The 16,681-nt window shown below is 42.9% G+C and overlaps 1 protein-coding gene across 4 annotated transcripts in view; it reads left to right on the forward strand.

Annotated features, from left to right (window-relative positions):
- Arhgap24 (Rho GTPase activating protein 24) overlaps positions 1-16,681 on the forward strand; it is a 397,141-nt gene that overhangs the window by 359,594 nt on the left and 20,866 nt on the right. For all 4 annotated transcript variants that reach the window (XM_021210457.1, XM_021210462.1, XM_021210461.2 and 1 more), the window contains one exon: positions 3,741-3,948. In XM_021210457.1, coding sequence (XP_021066116.1) covers positions 3,741-3,948 — 208 coding nt within the window. The remainder of the gene's footprint in view (positions 1-3,740; positions 3,949-16,681) is intronic.

Below are 16,681 nucleotides of genomic sequence, written 5' to 3' on the forward strand. Positions count from 1 at the left end.
GGCATGAGTTTCTTGCTGTGCTTTCTAAGGAAATTCTTATTTTAATGTAAAGACCAGCCTTCATGCTCAAACGACTCAAGGTGACACACAGTCAAGACAGACCAGCTCTCCCTTTAACATCTCCCGAACCATTGTCAGAAAGAAGTTCTGAGAAATTGGAAACATGAATTTACTCCACTGCTGAACACAACTATCTCCTGAGAGTGGGGTTCACCCTGTGGTGAACAGAAGAATTGAAAGAAAGTGGCTTTCTTGGGGTTTCTCCTGGATTTGGAAAGAAAACCTCTGTCATATATTTACTGCTCTGCATCTAATGATCAGAGTAAAACCTCACAGGCACTAAGTTTATTCCTCAATATTGACACTTTGTATTGAAATGACCTAGCAGCCTCTGAAAACTCTCTTTTTGGTTTTGACAGGATAGCATCAAAGCATCAAACTTAACCTTTATTTTCAAAGACACTACAAAGAGGCCATGTTTTACATCCATGAACAATCTGCAAACCTTGTTTTTAATGCATCAGACTATCTCCCAGACAATCACACCAATGGGCTAAATGCCTGTTGTGTTGCAACTTATAAAAATGCCAGGCTAATGGTTTAATTATCCTTTAACAAAGGGAGATTTGTTTTTCTCATATTTAAAGCCTTCCTGGACGAAGGTCCTGTTGGTATGTGAGGTTTAACACTTCATCCCCAGCCCTCTGTTATTTATTCAGCCCAGGCCCTGTAATTGTGCCCAGTGATCACAGCCAACTCTTGTTTTTTCGGGGGCAGGGGGGTGAGACAGTGTTTCTCTGTGTAGTCCTGGCTGTCCTGAAACTCACTTTGCAGACCAGACTGGCCTCGAACTCAGAAATGCCTGTGTCTGCCTCCCGAGTGCTGGGATTAAAGGCGTGCGCCACCACGCCTGGCTGAGCCAACTCTTCCAAAGACTGCTATGTTATCACTTCAAGACAGAAGTGGTGCTCCATTGACAGTAGTAACAGAATAATTACGTGAACAGGTAAAGTAGTTAGCAATAAATTTAGCCAGAGAGGTGATGGATAACCACAATGAAAAGTATGAAATAATGAGGAACAAACAGAAGGATCATACCTGTGCATGGAGCAGGAGACTTACCACAGAAAGGTCCATGCTTCTAAAGTAAGGCACAAATTCAATGAAACCCATTCAGTTTCTTCCCAGAGCTAAGCAGAAGCCGATTCTAACATTTATACTGAGCCACCGAACAACAGTAAGGCCTCGACTCTCAGCAGCCTTGGCTCAGACAGAGTAGAAGGTTTATGCTGCCCAGCTTCAGGTCAAGCCCATATGAGAAAGGCAGTAACTGGCGAAATTGGGTATTCAAGTACGGAGGGCAATGAAGCCAATCCTTGCCTCTACCCAGCTACAAAAAACGATCACAGGTTGAACTAAAGACTTAAATCCAGTACTGTAATTTGTAAAACCACCAGAAGAAAACACAGGGAAACACTCCAGGACATTAGAAGAGAAATTTTTTTTTTCTGTTTAAGATATTTAAATATTTAAGATATTTAAAAAGAGGGTTGAATTACCTATAGATATCTGTAAAAAGGCTCAATATCATTAGTCCTCAGGAGAATGCAAAGCAAAGCCACATGAGCTATTGCTTCTAGCCAGTAATGGTTGTACCAACAGTCCCGGAGAGGACAAGTGGGTGCTGGCCAAAAGGGAGGGAAAGTGCAACTCTTGCACAGATCGGTGTGGCTATTATTTAATGCAGACATTATGATAATCCCGGATTTTCTCAAGAAAAATAAAACCACCATATGCTGTATCAATCATATATGTTCATATACATATACATACACGCACATACACACACACACACACACACACACACTCACACACACACATATCCCAAAGAAATTAGCATGTTAGCCTGCCCATGTTTATACCATAGTGAAACCTCCAAGGTTTCTTTAACTAGTTAATAAGAAAAGTGTGTTACATATAGAAAGGAATCCCAGAATGCTGTTCAGCCATAAAGCATGAAATCCTGCCCTTTGCAAAAAGATGGATGAAATTGGAAATAATTCTGTTAAGTGAAACAAAACCACACAGACAATCCAATATCACACGCTATCACTCATGTGTGAAATGCAGAAATGTTGCTCTCTTAGGCCTCAAGAGTACAGCGGTGGGTACCAGAGGCTGAGAAGGCTGGACAGGAGGAAGTGATGGGAAGGCTGATGAACCACACTGAGCTATGGCCAGGATGGGCAAGAGTCTGCTAGGGCAGCCAGTGTAGGTGGCCGTCACCTAGGACAAAAACAGAATGAGCTGGGTACAAGCCTGGTGACACATGCCTTTAATCCCAGCACTTGGGAGGGAGAGGCAGGCGATCTCCGAGATGAAGGACAGCTTGGTCTACAGGGTGAGTTCCAAGGAAAGAAAAGAAAAGCAACAGTAAAACAAAACAAAACAAAAAAAAACCCACAAAAACCCACAAAAAATCAGAGGAAAGAATTTAATATTTTCATCAGAAAAGCATGACAAGTGTTTAAGAGAATGTACACACTTTATTTAAACATTGAATAGTGTACGCACATATTAAAATATACAATGGCCCTTAAGTATGCATGCTTTTTACATGTTTATCAGTTCAATATTATTTTTTTAAAGTCTACTGATGACTTTAATGTCTAAGGAGCAAGCCAGATGCTATCCCTCCACTTCCTGTAGATATTACTTGTAATTCTTGATCCCGTGGTAGTTATAAACTCATTGCTTCTTGTGGTCAATGCCAGCTTTCGCTGCTACCCAGTGTCGGTTACCTTCTTTTGATTTCTGTGCCTGATCCTTCTCCACTTCCAGCTTCTTAGACAAGGAAAAAAAAAAAAAAAAAAAAGGAAGGAGTTAACTGAGATGTCCAGCTAGAATTCTTTTCAAGAAGAAAAGCATTCAGAAAAGCGTCCCAACTCACCCCAGGTTGCAGTATAGGACATGACCATCCTGCTGTATGGAAGTGGGAGAAGCATTTTATTTCCTGGCCTCTAAAGTAGAAATGTCAAGAGAAAACAGGCATGTGAATGGTTGCTGAATTATTAAATACTATTTGCCACACCATTATCCATGAACTGCTTGTTCTAAATTCTACAAAGGAGGCTCCATCATCCCCCTGTCACCTGCTGCCATCTCCACTGCCCCCGAAAATGCCACTTCCTGCTTTTCTAATACGAGTAGGTGAACTCCATTTGTGCTAGCTAGGTTTGATACCACGAATAGAACTGCTTTGTGCGTTGGCGCCATTTCTACCGGGGCTAAGAATACACTCCTCAACAGCAAGATGTTTTATCACTTGGAATGTGATGATTCTGCACTATGAATCCGCAAATAAATGATATAACAGATGGGAGCAAAGCCAGCTGTCGTTATCATCAGATCTTTGAGTTAATGGCTGCTGAATAAGGCTTCTTGGGCCTTGCACAATTTCCACATGTAACATTTGCTTTTCTTCCCCCTTTATGAAACTCAGGAATTTTCAGCTTCCTTTTTATCCAAGCCTAGACTATCCCAGGAAGGGGTAGCAAAACCCCGGGGATCCATTGGATGAGTGTGTGTGGTGAGTTTGGTTGTTCATCAGCGGGAAAGACCAAACATACGACACGCACCACCATTCCAACCCGGGCCCTTTACAATGAGTTTGAAAAGAAAACGGCAATGAATGAGTAGGAAAAAAAACTTTTTTTTTCTGTGATCTCTTCTTCCTCCAGGTATTTTTGGACAGAAACTGGAAGACACAGTCCGATATGAGAAGAGGTACGGGAACCGGCTGGCGCCCATGCTGGTGGAGCAGTGTGTGGACTTCATCCGACAGCGGGGGCTGAAGGAAGAAGGCCTCTTCCGGCTGCCGGGCCAGGCGAACCTCGTCAAGGAGCTCCAGGACGCGTTCGACTGTGGAGAGAAGCCTTCCTTCGACAGGTATGTTGGACAGGCCACAGCTTGACTGACCATCCTTCGTGAGACACTCAGCCTGGGCGAAGGGATGCCTGCCATGGGCTGAGTGTCTGAGGACTGCCGTGGTAGATATGCAGAGAGCAGATTATTAGATTTGGCAACATGATTTTGACTTAATTTCACTGAGTAACAGAGGAAAATGTGTAGCAATTTCCATGTTTGTCCCAGCCATTTGCTTTGCTTCATCTTAAAGCGATTACTCAGTCTTGGCCTCCATAGTAGAATTCAAATCATATTAACCTTTTATTTAGGGAAAATAAATACCTTGTATATCTTTTAGAAAGTTTTTGTTTAATAGTCAAATGGAGATACAGACATTGGCAATATAGTTAAATTACCTTAACAATAGTATTATATTTAAGAACACACATATCTCTGTTTTAGTCTGGAACTTATTCATAAAATCACAAGGACTACAATATTGTGAAATTTGAAAAATAGTAAAAGTTCCAGACATGAAACTATTAAGTATCCCTGAGAGTCCTTCATTGTTGATATTTTGTTGAGGATCCCTGAGAGTCCTTCATTGTTGATATTTTGTTGAGGATCCCTGAGAACCCTTCATTGTTGATACTTTGTGAATGATCTTCTTTCACTTTAAAACTTAATAGAAAAATAATCTCTTATCTCACTATCATTATATGACAGAAATGTTTACATTCTGAAAGTAGAAGTATGACCCCTTTATCCTAACATATTTGAAGACAGAATTTTCTCAGTAGTACTGTCTTAGTTTGGGTTTTACTGCTGTGAACAGACACCATGACCAAGGCAACTCTTATGAGGACAACATTTAATTGGGGCTGGCTTACAAATTCAGAGGTTCAGTCCATTATCATCAAGGTAGGAACATGGCAGCATCCTGGCAAACACGGTGCAGGAGGAGCTGAGAGTTCTACATCTTCATCTGAAGGCTGCTAGTGGAAGACTCACTTCCAGGCCGCTAGGATGAGGGTCTTAAAGACACACCCACAGTGACACACCCACTACAACAGGGCCACACCTTGTAATAGTGCCTCTCCATGGGCCAAGCACATACAAACCATCACAAGTGTCCTCTATAATCACTCCAAAACCTCACACTAGTGCGACTGGACACAGCTCCGCAGGACAGACAGGAGAAGAGACACCACATCCTGTGGGGACGGAAGCATCATTGAGAGTGTGTTCACACTGAGAGTATAGACATGCTCGCCACATCATCCTGCCAGCAGAGCTGTAAGTGATGATCATTCTCAGCACTGAGAGCATGCATTGGGGTATAAACTCTAATATCGACAAGAGTGCACTTCGTTATAGTCCTCCTGAAACTGATTGAACTAAGATTTTAAAATGAATTATTTTTTTAAGATTTATTTCTAATTATGTATATATATGTGTGTCTGTGTAAGAGACTATAAGCATGTGAGTTCAGGTACAAGTGAAGTCCAAAAGAACATGGAGTCAAGTTACAGGGAGTTATGAGCTGTTCAACATGGGTGCTGGAACCTCCACCCCGGAGTTCTGCAAAAGCAGGACATGGGGGTTCCTGGGCTTGGGGTCTGAGGAGACCCATGAGGCAGATGGGAGAGAGAGACTGTCAAGAGAGCAGAAGATGCCATGAGGTAAATATTTTCAAAGCACAGCCATAAGGGATGGCCAATTGGAGTTAACAGCAGCCCACTTAGAATATAGCAAGTTATACCTCAGGGTTACAGATAGGAAGTAGGCACAGTAGCATAGAGGGTAGATGTCTGTCCAACTCCAGTGCTGAGTAAGGGTTATTATTAATATAAAAGGTGTGTTGTCTTTTATCTGGGAACTGAATGGCCAAAGACAGGGTAGAACCCCCTGGATTAAGAATAAACTTTGTACAACTGTGCACCACCCTGCCTCTCCATCACCACATGCTTCTTATCTCAGGCTTACAAGGCACCAACCTGTCACAGATTGACACAGGTTGCTGCTCAGATCAGGGAAGGACTGCCACAGCAACAGAGTAGATGGGCTTACCTGCAATACTGAAGCTGAGCAGGCAAAGTTCCCTTCTATCTCCTTTTAATTGGGCTTCCACCAGAAGCTGCTCGGGTTTGGGTGTGGTTCTTCCTGCTTCAACCAATCCGGTTGACGAAGTCCCTCACTGGACAGCACAGCAGCTCAGAGTTTAGCTGTTTCCAGATTCAGTCAAGCTGATGACCGAGATTCGCCATCATATCAGGGTATTAAATTAATATTTAAAAAACTAAATAAAGAAATGTCTTCCCCTGGTTATTCTAATTATTGTTGCTCTTAACAGAGTTAAAAGGATTTAGTTTTCATCTTGGTCAGTGTCTTAGTCAGGGTTTCTATTCCTGCACAACATCATGACCAAGAAGCAAGTTGGGGAGGAAAGGGTTTATTCGGCTTACATTTCCATACTGCTGTTGATCACCAAAGGATGCAGGACTGGAACTCAAGCAGGTCAGAAAGCAGGAGCTGATGCAGAAGCCATTGGAGGGATGTTCTTTACTGGCTTGCTTCCCCTGGCTTGCTTTGCCTGCTTTCTTATAGAACCCAAGACTACCAGCCCAGAGATGGTCCCACCCACAAGGGGCCTCTCCCCCTTGATCACTAATTGAGAAAATGCCCCAGAGCTGGAGCTCATGGAGGCATTTCCCCAACTGAAGCCCCTTTCTCTGTGATAACTACAGCTGTGTCAAGTTGATACAAAGCTATCCAGTACAGTCAGCAAAGCTGTATTTGCTAAAAACTGGAAAGAAGGTCTGAAAGTTACTCTTCACCAGTAAACTCTCTCATTATACTAAAACTCTACTGTTAAACCCTGACATTTGATTTTTAAGGGAGCTTTTCTGGGGCTGGAGAGATGGCTCCTCTGTTAAGAACACTGACTGCTCTTCCAGAGGTCCTAAGTTCAATTCCCAGAAACCACATGGTGGCTCACTATCATCTATGATGGGATTTGATGCCCTCTTCTGGCATGTCTGAAGATAGCTACAATGTACACATATACATAAAATAAATAAATAAATCTTTTTTTTAAAAAGGGGTAGCTTTTCTAATGATAGTTAAAACATTAACATTTCGACAGCATGAAATGTTATCAAATTTCAGTTTAAGTGCAGTTATATTTACCTAATAACATTTTGCGAAAGATTTAGAATATCAAAGAATAAAGGAGAGATTAATATTTCAAAATTCAATAATCCAGTGATCTCTTGGTACAGCTAGCATATAACTTCAGCAGACACTTAGACTTACAAATACAGATTATCAGGATTTAGATCGCACAGTACTGGAATCACAGGCTTTGAAACTTTGTAACACAGCACTATGAACCCTTTGGTTTGTCACTATGCAATTGTTCAAAACATAATCTCAACAACTACACAGTAACTCCTTATCTCAGCAAGGCGGATTCTTTAGCCCATGCTGTTTTCTGTGCGGGATATTCACTGATCTTATGCTGGTGGTTTCTGTCCTCATGACAGTACTGGGGCTTATGAAGCTATGAATCTGTTTGGGATCTGCAAGATGATATTTCACACTCTAGTGAGAAGCGCTTTATCAAGGACAGGCAAAAGAGACGTGATTTTTAAAATTTCTGTTTCTTGCAATCCCACCAGCAATGGAGTGTTCTTCTTTCTCCACATCCTTGACAGCATCTGTTGTTACCTGAATTTTTTATCTTAGCCATTCTGACTGGTGTGAGGTGGAATCTCAGGGTTGTTCTGATTTGCATTTCCCTGATGATTAAGGATGTTGAACATTTTTTCAAGCGCTTCTCAGCACTTCGGTATTCCTCAGTTGAGAATTCTTTGTTTAACTCTGTATCCCATTTTTTAATGGGGTTATTTGAATTTCTGGAGCCCAGCTTCTTGAGCTCTTTGTATATATTGGATATTAGTCCCCTATCAGATTTAGGATTGGTAAAAATCCTTTCCCAATCTGTTGGTGGCCTTTTTGTTTTATTGACAGTATCTTTTGCCTTACAGAAGCTTTGCAATTTTATGAGGTCCCATTTGTCGATTCTTGATCTTACAGTACAAGCCATTGCTGTTCTGTTCAGGAATTTTTCCCCTGTGCCCATATCTTCGAGGCTTTTCCCCACTTTCTCCTCTGTAAATTTCAGTGTCTCTGGTTTTATGTGGAGGTCTTTGATCCACTTAGACTTGAGCTTTGTACAAGGAGATAAAAATGGAGCAACAATATGAACTAATCAGTACCCCCAGAGCTTGTGTCTCTAGCTGCATATGTAGCAGAAGATGGCCTAGTCAGCCAACATTGGGAAGAGAGGCCCCTTGGTCTTACAAACTTTATATGCCCCAGTACAGGGGAATGCCAGGGCCAAGAAGTGAGAGTGGGTGGGTAGGGGAGCAGGGTGGGGGGTATAGGGATCTTTCAGGATAGCATTTGAAATGTAAATGAAGAAAATATCTAATAAAAAATTGAAAAAAAATCTGTTTCTTTTAAAAGACATTTAAAACATGAACTGTTTGGGTTGAGAGGGGCGAAAAGAAGATGCGACGACTTTTATAAGAACCACGTCTCCACTAGTTTGCTTTGCACCTAAAGCTAGCTATCTTTGTGATTCTGTTCATTGACCTTTGTATGCTATCACTAAACCCAAGGCATTGCGCATGCTACGTATGCAAGCTCTCTTACCCCAAGCCTCAGCCAAACTGTTTTTCCATTTTTAAAGTTCAGGTTTGAGACTGACATTCGCACGTGGTGTTGTGTTTCTATGGTTGTGACGTATTCCTAGGGCCTCTTGGACAAAAGTAAATTTTGAGATAAAGGGTCTTCTCACTGACCTGAAAGAACTGGTATTTGATGAGTGGCCCCCGGCACTTAAAAACAGCAAACAAACAAATAGCTGTCATAGTTTCTCAGCATTCTTGTTTTTCTCTCGCTCCTCAGGAATGATAACAAACCAATATGTCACATTCTGTATTAAACTCCCCTCCCACTTAAAAGCAACAGAAATAAAGGAGGCGCAGAACCAAATTAGAGGTCTGTTGTTTCCAGAGCTCTCCAGATGGTGTCAGCTGTGAGGGTGCATTCTGGAAGGGTCGGGAGGTGGGCTCAAGGGTTAGTTAGACAGTGTGGGGGTCACCGTCCTACCAGTCACTGCTCAGCAGTGAAATAACTGCACATTTGCAACACTGCTCAAGCCAGGGCAGAGGTTGCCTGCCGCTGGGGGCGTTCCACATCTGTCCAAGGGTCCAGCAAAGCAGCTGCTGTCCTGGGTATGCCAGCCATTTACCCACATACTCTGTCCACGATTCCTTCATCCTTCCTTCCCCTCTCCTCTCTCCATTCTTATTGGTTTTAATTGTTTTGGTTAAGAGAGAAGGGGACAAGGAGAGAGAGAGAGAGACTATACCTCGGCAGAGATCTTTTAAAATCCAAATGTTAGAAGACAGAGCAGAGAGGCAATTTTAAAGCCGAAGCCCCTGGAAGGCAATAGAGAGCTCTTAGCTTCACCGCCCTGAGTTATAAAATATGATCTTAAAAGTCGAGGGCTGTGCAGATGGAGAAGCAGTTCCCAGATATCATTCTTTCATAAGAATAATTTGCAAGTATATATTTAGATCCACTCTCCTAGTACAAACATTGAGGAGTGCCCAGGACTCTGCATTTTAAATAACTCTTTCAGGTGACTTTTTTTTTCCAGTGTATAGTCCTAAAACCATTTTTTTTTTCAGTTGTATAGTCTTAAAGCCATAACCTGGCAATTGGTAGCTTGAACATCGGCTGCAAGAGTGTAGGGAATATCTTCGATCATGAGCAACACAATGGTATGCCTTAGTTTGTTTTAAAGGCGTTGAGAGAAATTGACATCTCCAGGAACTGTGTACACTGTTTCTGCCTAGGTTAAATGTGACATATGAGTTATTTTATGACCTGCAGAGCTGCTGTGGAAATATATAATTACCCATGCTCTGATGGGCCTGGATTGGGAGGATGGCACAGAAGGGACCCAAAAAGCACATTTCTGCTTTGTTCCCAGGGAAGACTCAAATGCTCCAGTTTGGTAGCAAAATCCGTTAGGAAGCCTTTGTGTCGAGTGGGGTCTGACGAGGGTGGGGTCTGACGAGGGAGGTACAGTGAGCAAGGGTACCTAGAGGGCATATGGATAAGGAAAAGTGGTGCAGTCACAATTCTAAAGGGCTCAGGAGGCTAAGAACACCCCGTGGTTGGTCACAGCAAGCCCTGTACATAGGAAACTGACTGCCTAGTGTCAGCGCTGAAGGGCACCAGATCCTGGAATCAAGTCAGACCAGCCCTCTGAGTCCTACATAGATGGCTGCTTAGCTGTGGGGACTTGTGGCGTGCCTCTCTCTCTTATGTCATTTTATGTCACACCATTTATAGGTGCGATGATGTGACAAGATATTATAAGCATTGACTCTGAGTGTTTCTACATTTCACTATTCACATACCATCATGATTTTAGTATTCATTTTGTTTTATTTTATTTTATTTTATTTTATTTTTACTTTGAGATATGTGTGTCGTTGGGGGAGGGGGCATACCTGTGGAGGCTAGAAGAACCTGGAGCTGTTGTTGCAAGCACCTGTTGCTTGCTGCCCAATGTGGGTTCTGGGAACCAAACTCTGGAAGAGCATCAAGTGCTCTTAACTGATGAGCCAGCTCAACCCCTGATTTTAAGCATACCTGTGTAACACCCCTACTGAGAACATTGCTATTTTTCTTTAAACACTATGGATTTTATGCAAACTTTTTGAGTGGGAAGCTTTTGTATCTTTTTTGTCTTTCATCGCAACCCGGTCCCACTCCCATGGGTGTGAAGTCAGTGTACTAACTAGAGGACCCTGTCACTAAATCAGGCCCTGGCTATAGCTGCCCCAAAGACTTAACCCCTGTGCAGTTCTGTTTAATTGACAATATGGAGATGGGAATGCGCTGCAGTGTGGAACTTCCTCTTTGATGGGATCAGGAGGTGAGAGAATGACAAAGCCTAATGTTCCTTCGTGCAAGCTGATGTCAGTGTCTCTTTTTTGTGGTGTGTAGCATTACTTGGATGAGCCCACATTCTGGGGAAACAAACCGCCATATGAACACTAGTTATGTCATGCAGGGTTCCGTGAAGCCCTCTTATGAACGAACATAGCAAGGTCTGGAAAATTAACGGGCTTTAAGCGGATCTGTCCTCTGCAGTAAAAACATGAACGGTTGCTCACTGGATGTGTTACGTGGCACAGGTCATCACTACACACACGTGTGGCTTCTTTGTGCTGTGCTCCCTTGCTGTGTGTTCAGTGCCCCTGTGAACCCATGGAGGGACCAAAACCTTCACGTTCCTTTGGGTTCATCTTTGCAGAGTCGGCTTGCTTCTGCTAATGTCCATCGGGGCTGTGATAAAAATGCCTAAGGATGTTTTTGAGGCTTTGGCCTGTTTATGTTTATGTATATGAACATGGTATAGGAGTTTAGGCTTTGATGACAGCAAGAAACTGAAGTCCCTGCCCACTATCTACTGTCCACATTAATGTTGAGGGCTACCCACTGCTTCTCAAAGCATCCAGTTCCCTCACATATAATGGAAACAAACCTCACAGGATGTTGTGTTCAATCATTTCAAAGCAACACAGGACTGGGCATGGGGTCAGTGGCAGAGCACTTGCCTGGCATCCCCACCCTCAGGAAACCCCACAGAACCAATAACGAGAGTAGATTAATCCTTGGCTGGTAGCAGGCACTTATTACTGACATTACAGCCAACCTCTACCTGGTTCCACTGTTTGTAGGGCCACAATATGGGTAATGATAGATTGGCCAGTTATGTATTGAGAAAATGTCATATATTTATAGCTGTGTGAGGCAGTGTCCAAGAGAATCTGGTTTCTGTTTTAAAGTCACCATAGTAATTCCTACAGAAAGAAATAAGGAACTTAGAAAGTTTTATGTTCTGACAGTGTGTGTTTTATGTTCGTAATTCAGATTCCAACGTTTTAAATGAAAGTTCATACCATAATACGTTTCTAAATTTATTTAGTCATATATTTTATGAATTTTAAAGATAATTTATTTTAAAAATAAAATTAGAAGGGTTTAATAAATTTGGATGGCTATATATCAGAATATTTTATCACCCTAGTAAGTTCTCCTATGTCCCTTTCCTGCTTCTCCTGTCCCCACCCCGATTCCTTCCCAGAGCAACAACTAATCAACTAATTAAATTCCATTCTCTATGTTTTCTCTCCTCAGGAAAGTTCATATAGCTTAATTATTTAATAGTCTCTTATAGCTAGTTTCTTTTATTATCATGTTGTGTTTTACTTTTGTTCTCGGTATAGCGAACATCCATGGTGTGTACATTTTTTCTTTAAAAATTTCTTCTTAATTATATATGTGCATGTGTGCTTGAGTACATGTGTGAGAGAGGATGTATTTTGTGTGTGTGTGTGTGTGTGTGTGTGTGTGTGAGAGAGAGAGAGAGAGAGAGAGAGAGAGAGAGAGAGAGAGAATGTGTGTATTGTGAGTGTGCAGGGATGTGTGGTAGCCTGGAGTAATTGTGTATGAGATTATCAATGTTTTAAATGTGGTTTACATAACAAGGAAGAAATCTATGATTCACAAGCCTATATATGTAATTTTAGACATGGGAGAAAAGGAAGCAATGTGGCAATTAGCTGTGCACGCACACTTGTATGCATAAATGATAGCTGTGCACGCACACTCGTATGCATAAAAAAATCACACTTATTTTCCCAGTCTGGGTGCAGAAGTCCAAGGTCAGTAGTGGGGCACAGATGACCTTGAGGGGTACCCGTCTCCCCACCCCTCTCCCCAGTTTGCAGGTGAAGTCTTCTTGCTGTGCCATTGTACAGTTCTCCCTCAGCACATCCACTGTGGAGGAAGGTGACTCGCTCCTGACCCACCATCCTGACAGATGAAGGACCCACCCTTGTGACTGTTCACCTACCCCTAAAGAACTCTCCACAGCCCCACCTACAAATACCTTCATGCTAAGCACCATGCCATCCCTTGTATGGCTTTAGGGAGATGATCGGGTCCTGATGCAGTTCTCTGCCTCACAAACAGTGAACCAGGAGAACTGAATCAGAACAAGTTGCATCCAGTCTAGTCTGGACTTTGCCTGCAGGAGAAAGGCTCCTTTAATTTCTGTGTAGAATTCATGGTGACACTTGTGTGGGTTTGCAATAAGCGATGTAACTAGATTTGAGTTTCACTGTCAAAGACAGCACCAGTTTTGACATGTAATAAAAAATACTTGTGAAAAATGGCAAACTTTTACAAATAGATGCTTGGCTTGGCTTGAAGCAGCCCATTTCCTCGAACTGGCTTCCCTGTGTCTCGCTGAACTGGGGCAGAGCAAAGCACTTCTACAACGTGATGGTCTAGATAGTGCCACTGGCTGTGTGTGTCCCTGCTGGATGTCTTCAGACTCAGTTGGGTCTTCTTGGGGTCTGTTAGATACGACGTTATTATTTCTTAATTTCGAGGGAAGTTTAGGTCCTTCTGTTGTGCTTCTTGCAGATGATCTCTCAGTACCTGGAATATCATCCTATGCAGCTACCTTGGGAACTCATCATGCTGGGTTGAAAAGGGGATTGACTATACTGCATTCTGCACATAGCATCCAGACTGAAGAAATTCCCTTGTCTAATTTCTGAGGCTTAAACCTTACAAGGTTTTGTCTGTGTAGGATTTAACTCGTAATTATGGTGGCATTTGAATATATGAATGTGTGTGTGTGTGTGTGTGTGTGTGTGTGTGTGTGTGTGTGTTTGCTGTTGCATGCAGATGCAGATTTCTTAGGGAAGAAAGACTAGGGTTAGAGGCCGAGCAAGAATTCCTGTTGTATCTCGGTTCCTATGACTAACTTTTATGTTGTGCGCAGAATAGAAACAGGGCAAGAAGTCTCCAGGATGTCTAGAGAGCACCCTTAAAATCACACACCTGCCATGTCAGTTAGAATGCACAGAGAAGGTTATGAGGCAGAACATGAGGCTTGGTCAGAAGTCTTGGTGATATCCACTTGGGGACAGAAGCCCACAGGGGACAAAAGGGTCTGTGCTACTGATCTCCGATCTTTCTCGCCTGCAGCATGAGGCAGTGAATGCCACACGTTCAGGAGCCATTCAGTGAGTGAATGACCCCATGAATAGTGAAAGATGACCCACAAGGATATATGAAAGTCCAGTCACAGACAGCCTGAGGGACAGAGCTCCTGAAGTACTTCGTGCCGTAAGATCAGACTGGAAAAGAAAACCCACGTAGGACCGTGGATATGAGACACGTGTACCGGCCGGCTATGGAGGCTGTCCACAGCTTCTCCCATTCTCACGGCTCTTCCACCAGGGTCTTTGAACCATCTCTGTCTGCTCTCCTGCTTTCCCTGGAGATAACGGATGTGACTAATTATTTTAATTCCTGCATGGACTCTACCACTGAGAAACCTGAGCTTGTGTAATGACACATTGGCAAACGATTTGATGCTCCCAGTGAACAGTTTGACTCTGAGGTAGCTCAGCTCAGAGCCGGTAACTAGGAAGAATTTCTGTCTGTGCAGGGGACTTCAGGAGCCATATTGTCACAGAACCTCCTCGCTGCCCTGCAGTGTAGGTGGGGTGTGTACAGATGTCCCTGTTGTCAGTTAAGCAAGGGAGGTTTAGTCTCTGTCATAGATTTTGCATGACAAGTCCTCTCACTTCACTTTGGGGAACACTGAGCTGTACATCCAGGTATGCTGCATAGTTGGCACAGGACACTGATATTTAATTGGTTGCACGTATTAAAGTAAATGTTAGGAGCAGCAGGAGATTTTTTTCATTGAGAGAGCTGAGGCTGGAGACTCAGTACAGTACAGAGGTACAGAGAAATTTTTTTAAGACAGTATTCAGAGAAGCCCCAGCCCCCCGTTGCTGTAGGTAGCCAGGTAGCAACGGCAGAGTTACTGAGAGCTTCGTGAGTTAAATCAGAGCAAAGCATGCTGGAACCTGTCCACACGAGACTGTGTTCTCCTATTCAGTGGCAGAGGAGAAGTCCAAACCAAGAATGCGCAAAAGATGCCGAAGCCTCTGTGTCTACAAAGTGTCTGGAGTCTAAGAAGGCCACACGGTTGTGTAAACTTTAAGGTTTCGGATTTAAACAAAAGGTTTAACAACCTCTTACTGTCTGAATGAACAGCAAATTTACCTGGCTGTTTTTGTCTTAATCACTCCTGTATAACGAGTGCCGTGCATATGTGCCATCATACCAGGTGGTTATCTGTAGTCTCACTCAGAGAAGGCACCAAATATTGGTCCCGTTCCACTCCAGCCTCCTTACTCACAGCTCAAATATGTCTGCTTCCTGGGGCGTTCACAGCTCTGGAACTGTACAATCTCCTGGTAGAACCATCCTGCAGCTTCTAACCCTTTACAGGCCATCTCCTGCATCTTACTTTGCGCTTGCGCCATCTACTGTTCAAACGTTATTAATGCTTTCAGCTCCACCAGTTTACTTGTGTCCTTCCTAACTGCATGTTTCTTAACAGCTGAAAACTATCTAATTGTGTAAATACAGTGCATCTTCCTCATCCATTCCTAAGATGAACATCTAGGCCATTTCCATTCCCTGGGTACTGTGAGTAGAACAGCAAGGACTTGGCTGAGCAACTCTCTCTGTAGTGTAATAGAGTCCTCTGGGTATATCCCCTAGTGCGGTATCGCTGGGTCACGTGGTAAGCCTCTTTCTAGTTCTGTTAAGATCCTCCACACTGGTTTCTGTAGTGTCTGTACCAGTTTGCACTCCCACTAGCAGTGAATAAGTGGGTTCTCTTCCAGCATCCTTACCTGCATTTGTCGTCATTTGTTTACTATCGTGGCCACTCTGATTGGGGTACCTGCTGTGTATCTGCATATGATGATCAGGCTAGAGTAATGCCTCTTTCTTAAGCCCCAAAGTCTTTGATATAAAACACAATATGAAGCAGACAGGCAGTAAGGATGAAATCAACCCACGGTTTAAAAACGGAGAACCTGGTGGCCCATTTCCTGTCTCCTATGATTTTGTAAAGACTTGGCATACACATCATCTTCGGAATAAGAGAATGATTACTAGGCAGGACATCCTAGTGCCCATTTTCCATGTTCTCCAGCGGAGTTGACCAGGGGGTTAGCCTTTGCCACAGCCTGAGAGTGAGGTGCAAACTCTGGCATCCTTCAGAATCCACATCCTTCAGAGTGGGCAGCCCGCTCCTCCTGAATCACAGAGATGAAGTAACTTTCAAAATTACTTCCTTCTTCTCCCTCCTTTACATAGATTAAACATATATAAACATATATAAACATATATAAACACTGCACATTACATTACCCTGATATATGTGCCAAGCATCAGTCTTGTCCCCATTGCCATCTGTCTGCATGGAATAATGGGAAACGTGAGACACAAACAACAGAATGTGTGTTAATGTTCCTGCAGATTATCCTGCCACTCTGGTATCCAGTCAAAGATAAATTATGAAAATTATGTAAAGGTCATATTAAATGTTCATAGCATTTCCTATCCTAGGGGCTAGGAGAACCCACATTATTTTATAATACTAGACAAACAACTATGCAGAATCAATTACATTCAAAATAAGCTGTGCACACCTTTAATCCCAGCACTCAGGAGGCAGAGGCAGGCGGATTTCTGAGTTCGAGGCCAGCCTGGTCTACAGAGTGAGTTCCAGGACAGCCAG

Source organism: Mus pahari, chromosome 13, assembly GCF_900095145.1.
Source record: "Mus pahari chromosome 13, PAHARI_EIJ_v1.1, whole genome shotgun sequence".
NCBI classification, from domain to species: domain Eukaryota; kingdom Metazoa; phylum Chordata; class Mammalia; order Rodentia; family Muridae; genus Mus; species Mus pahari.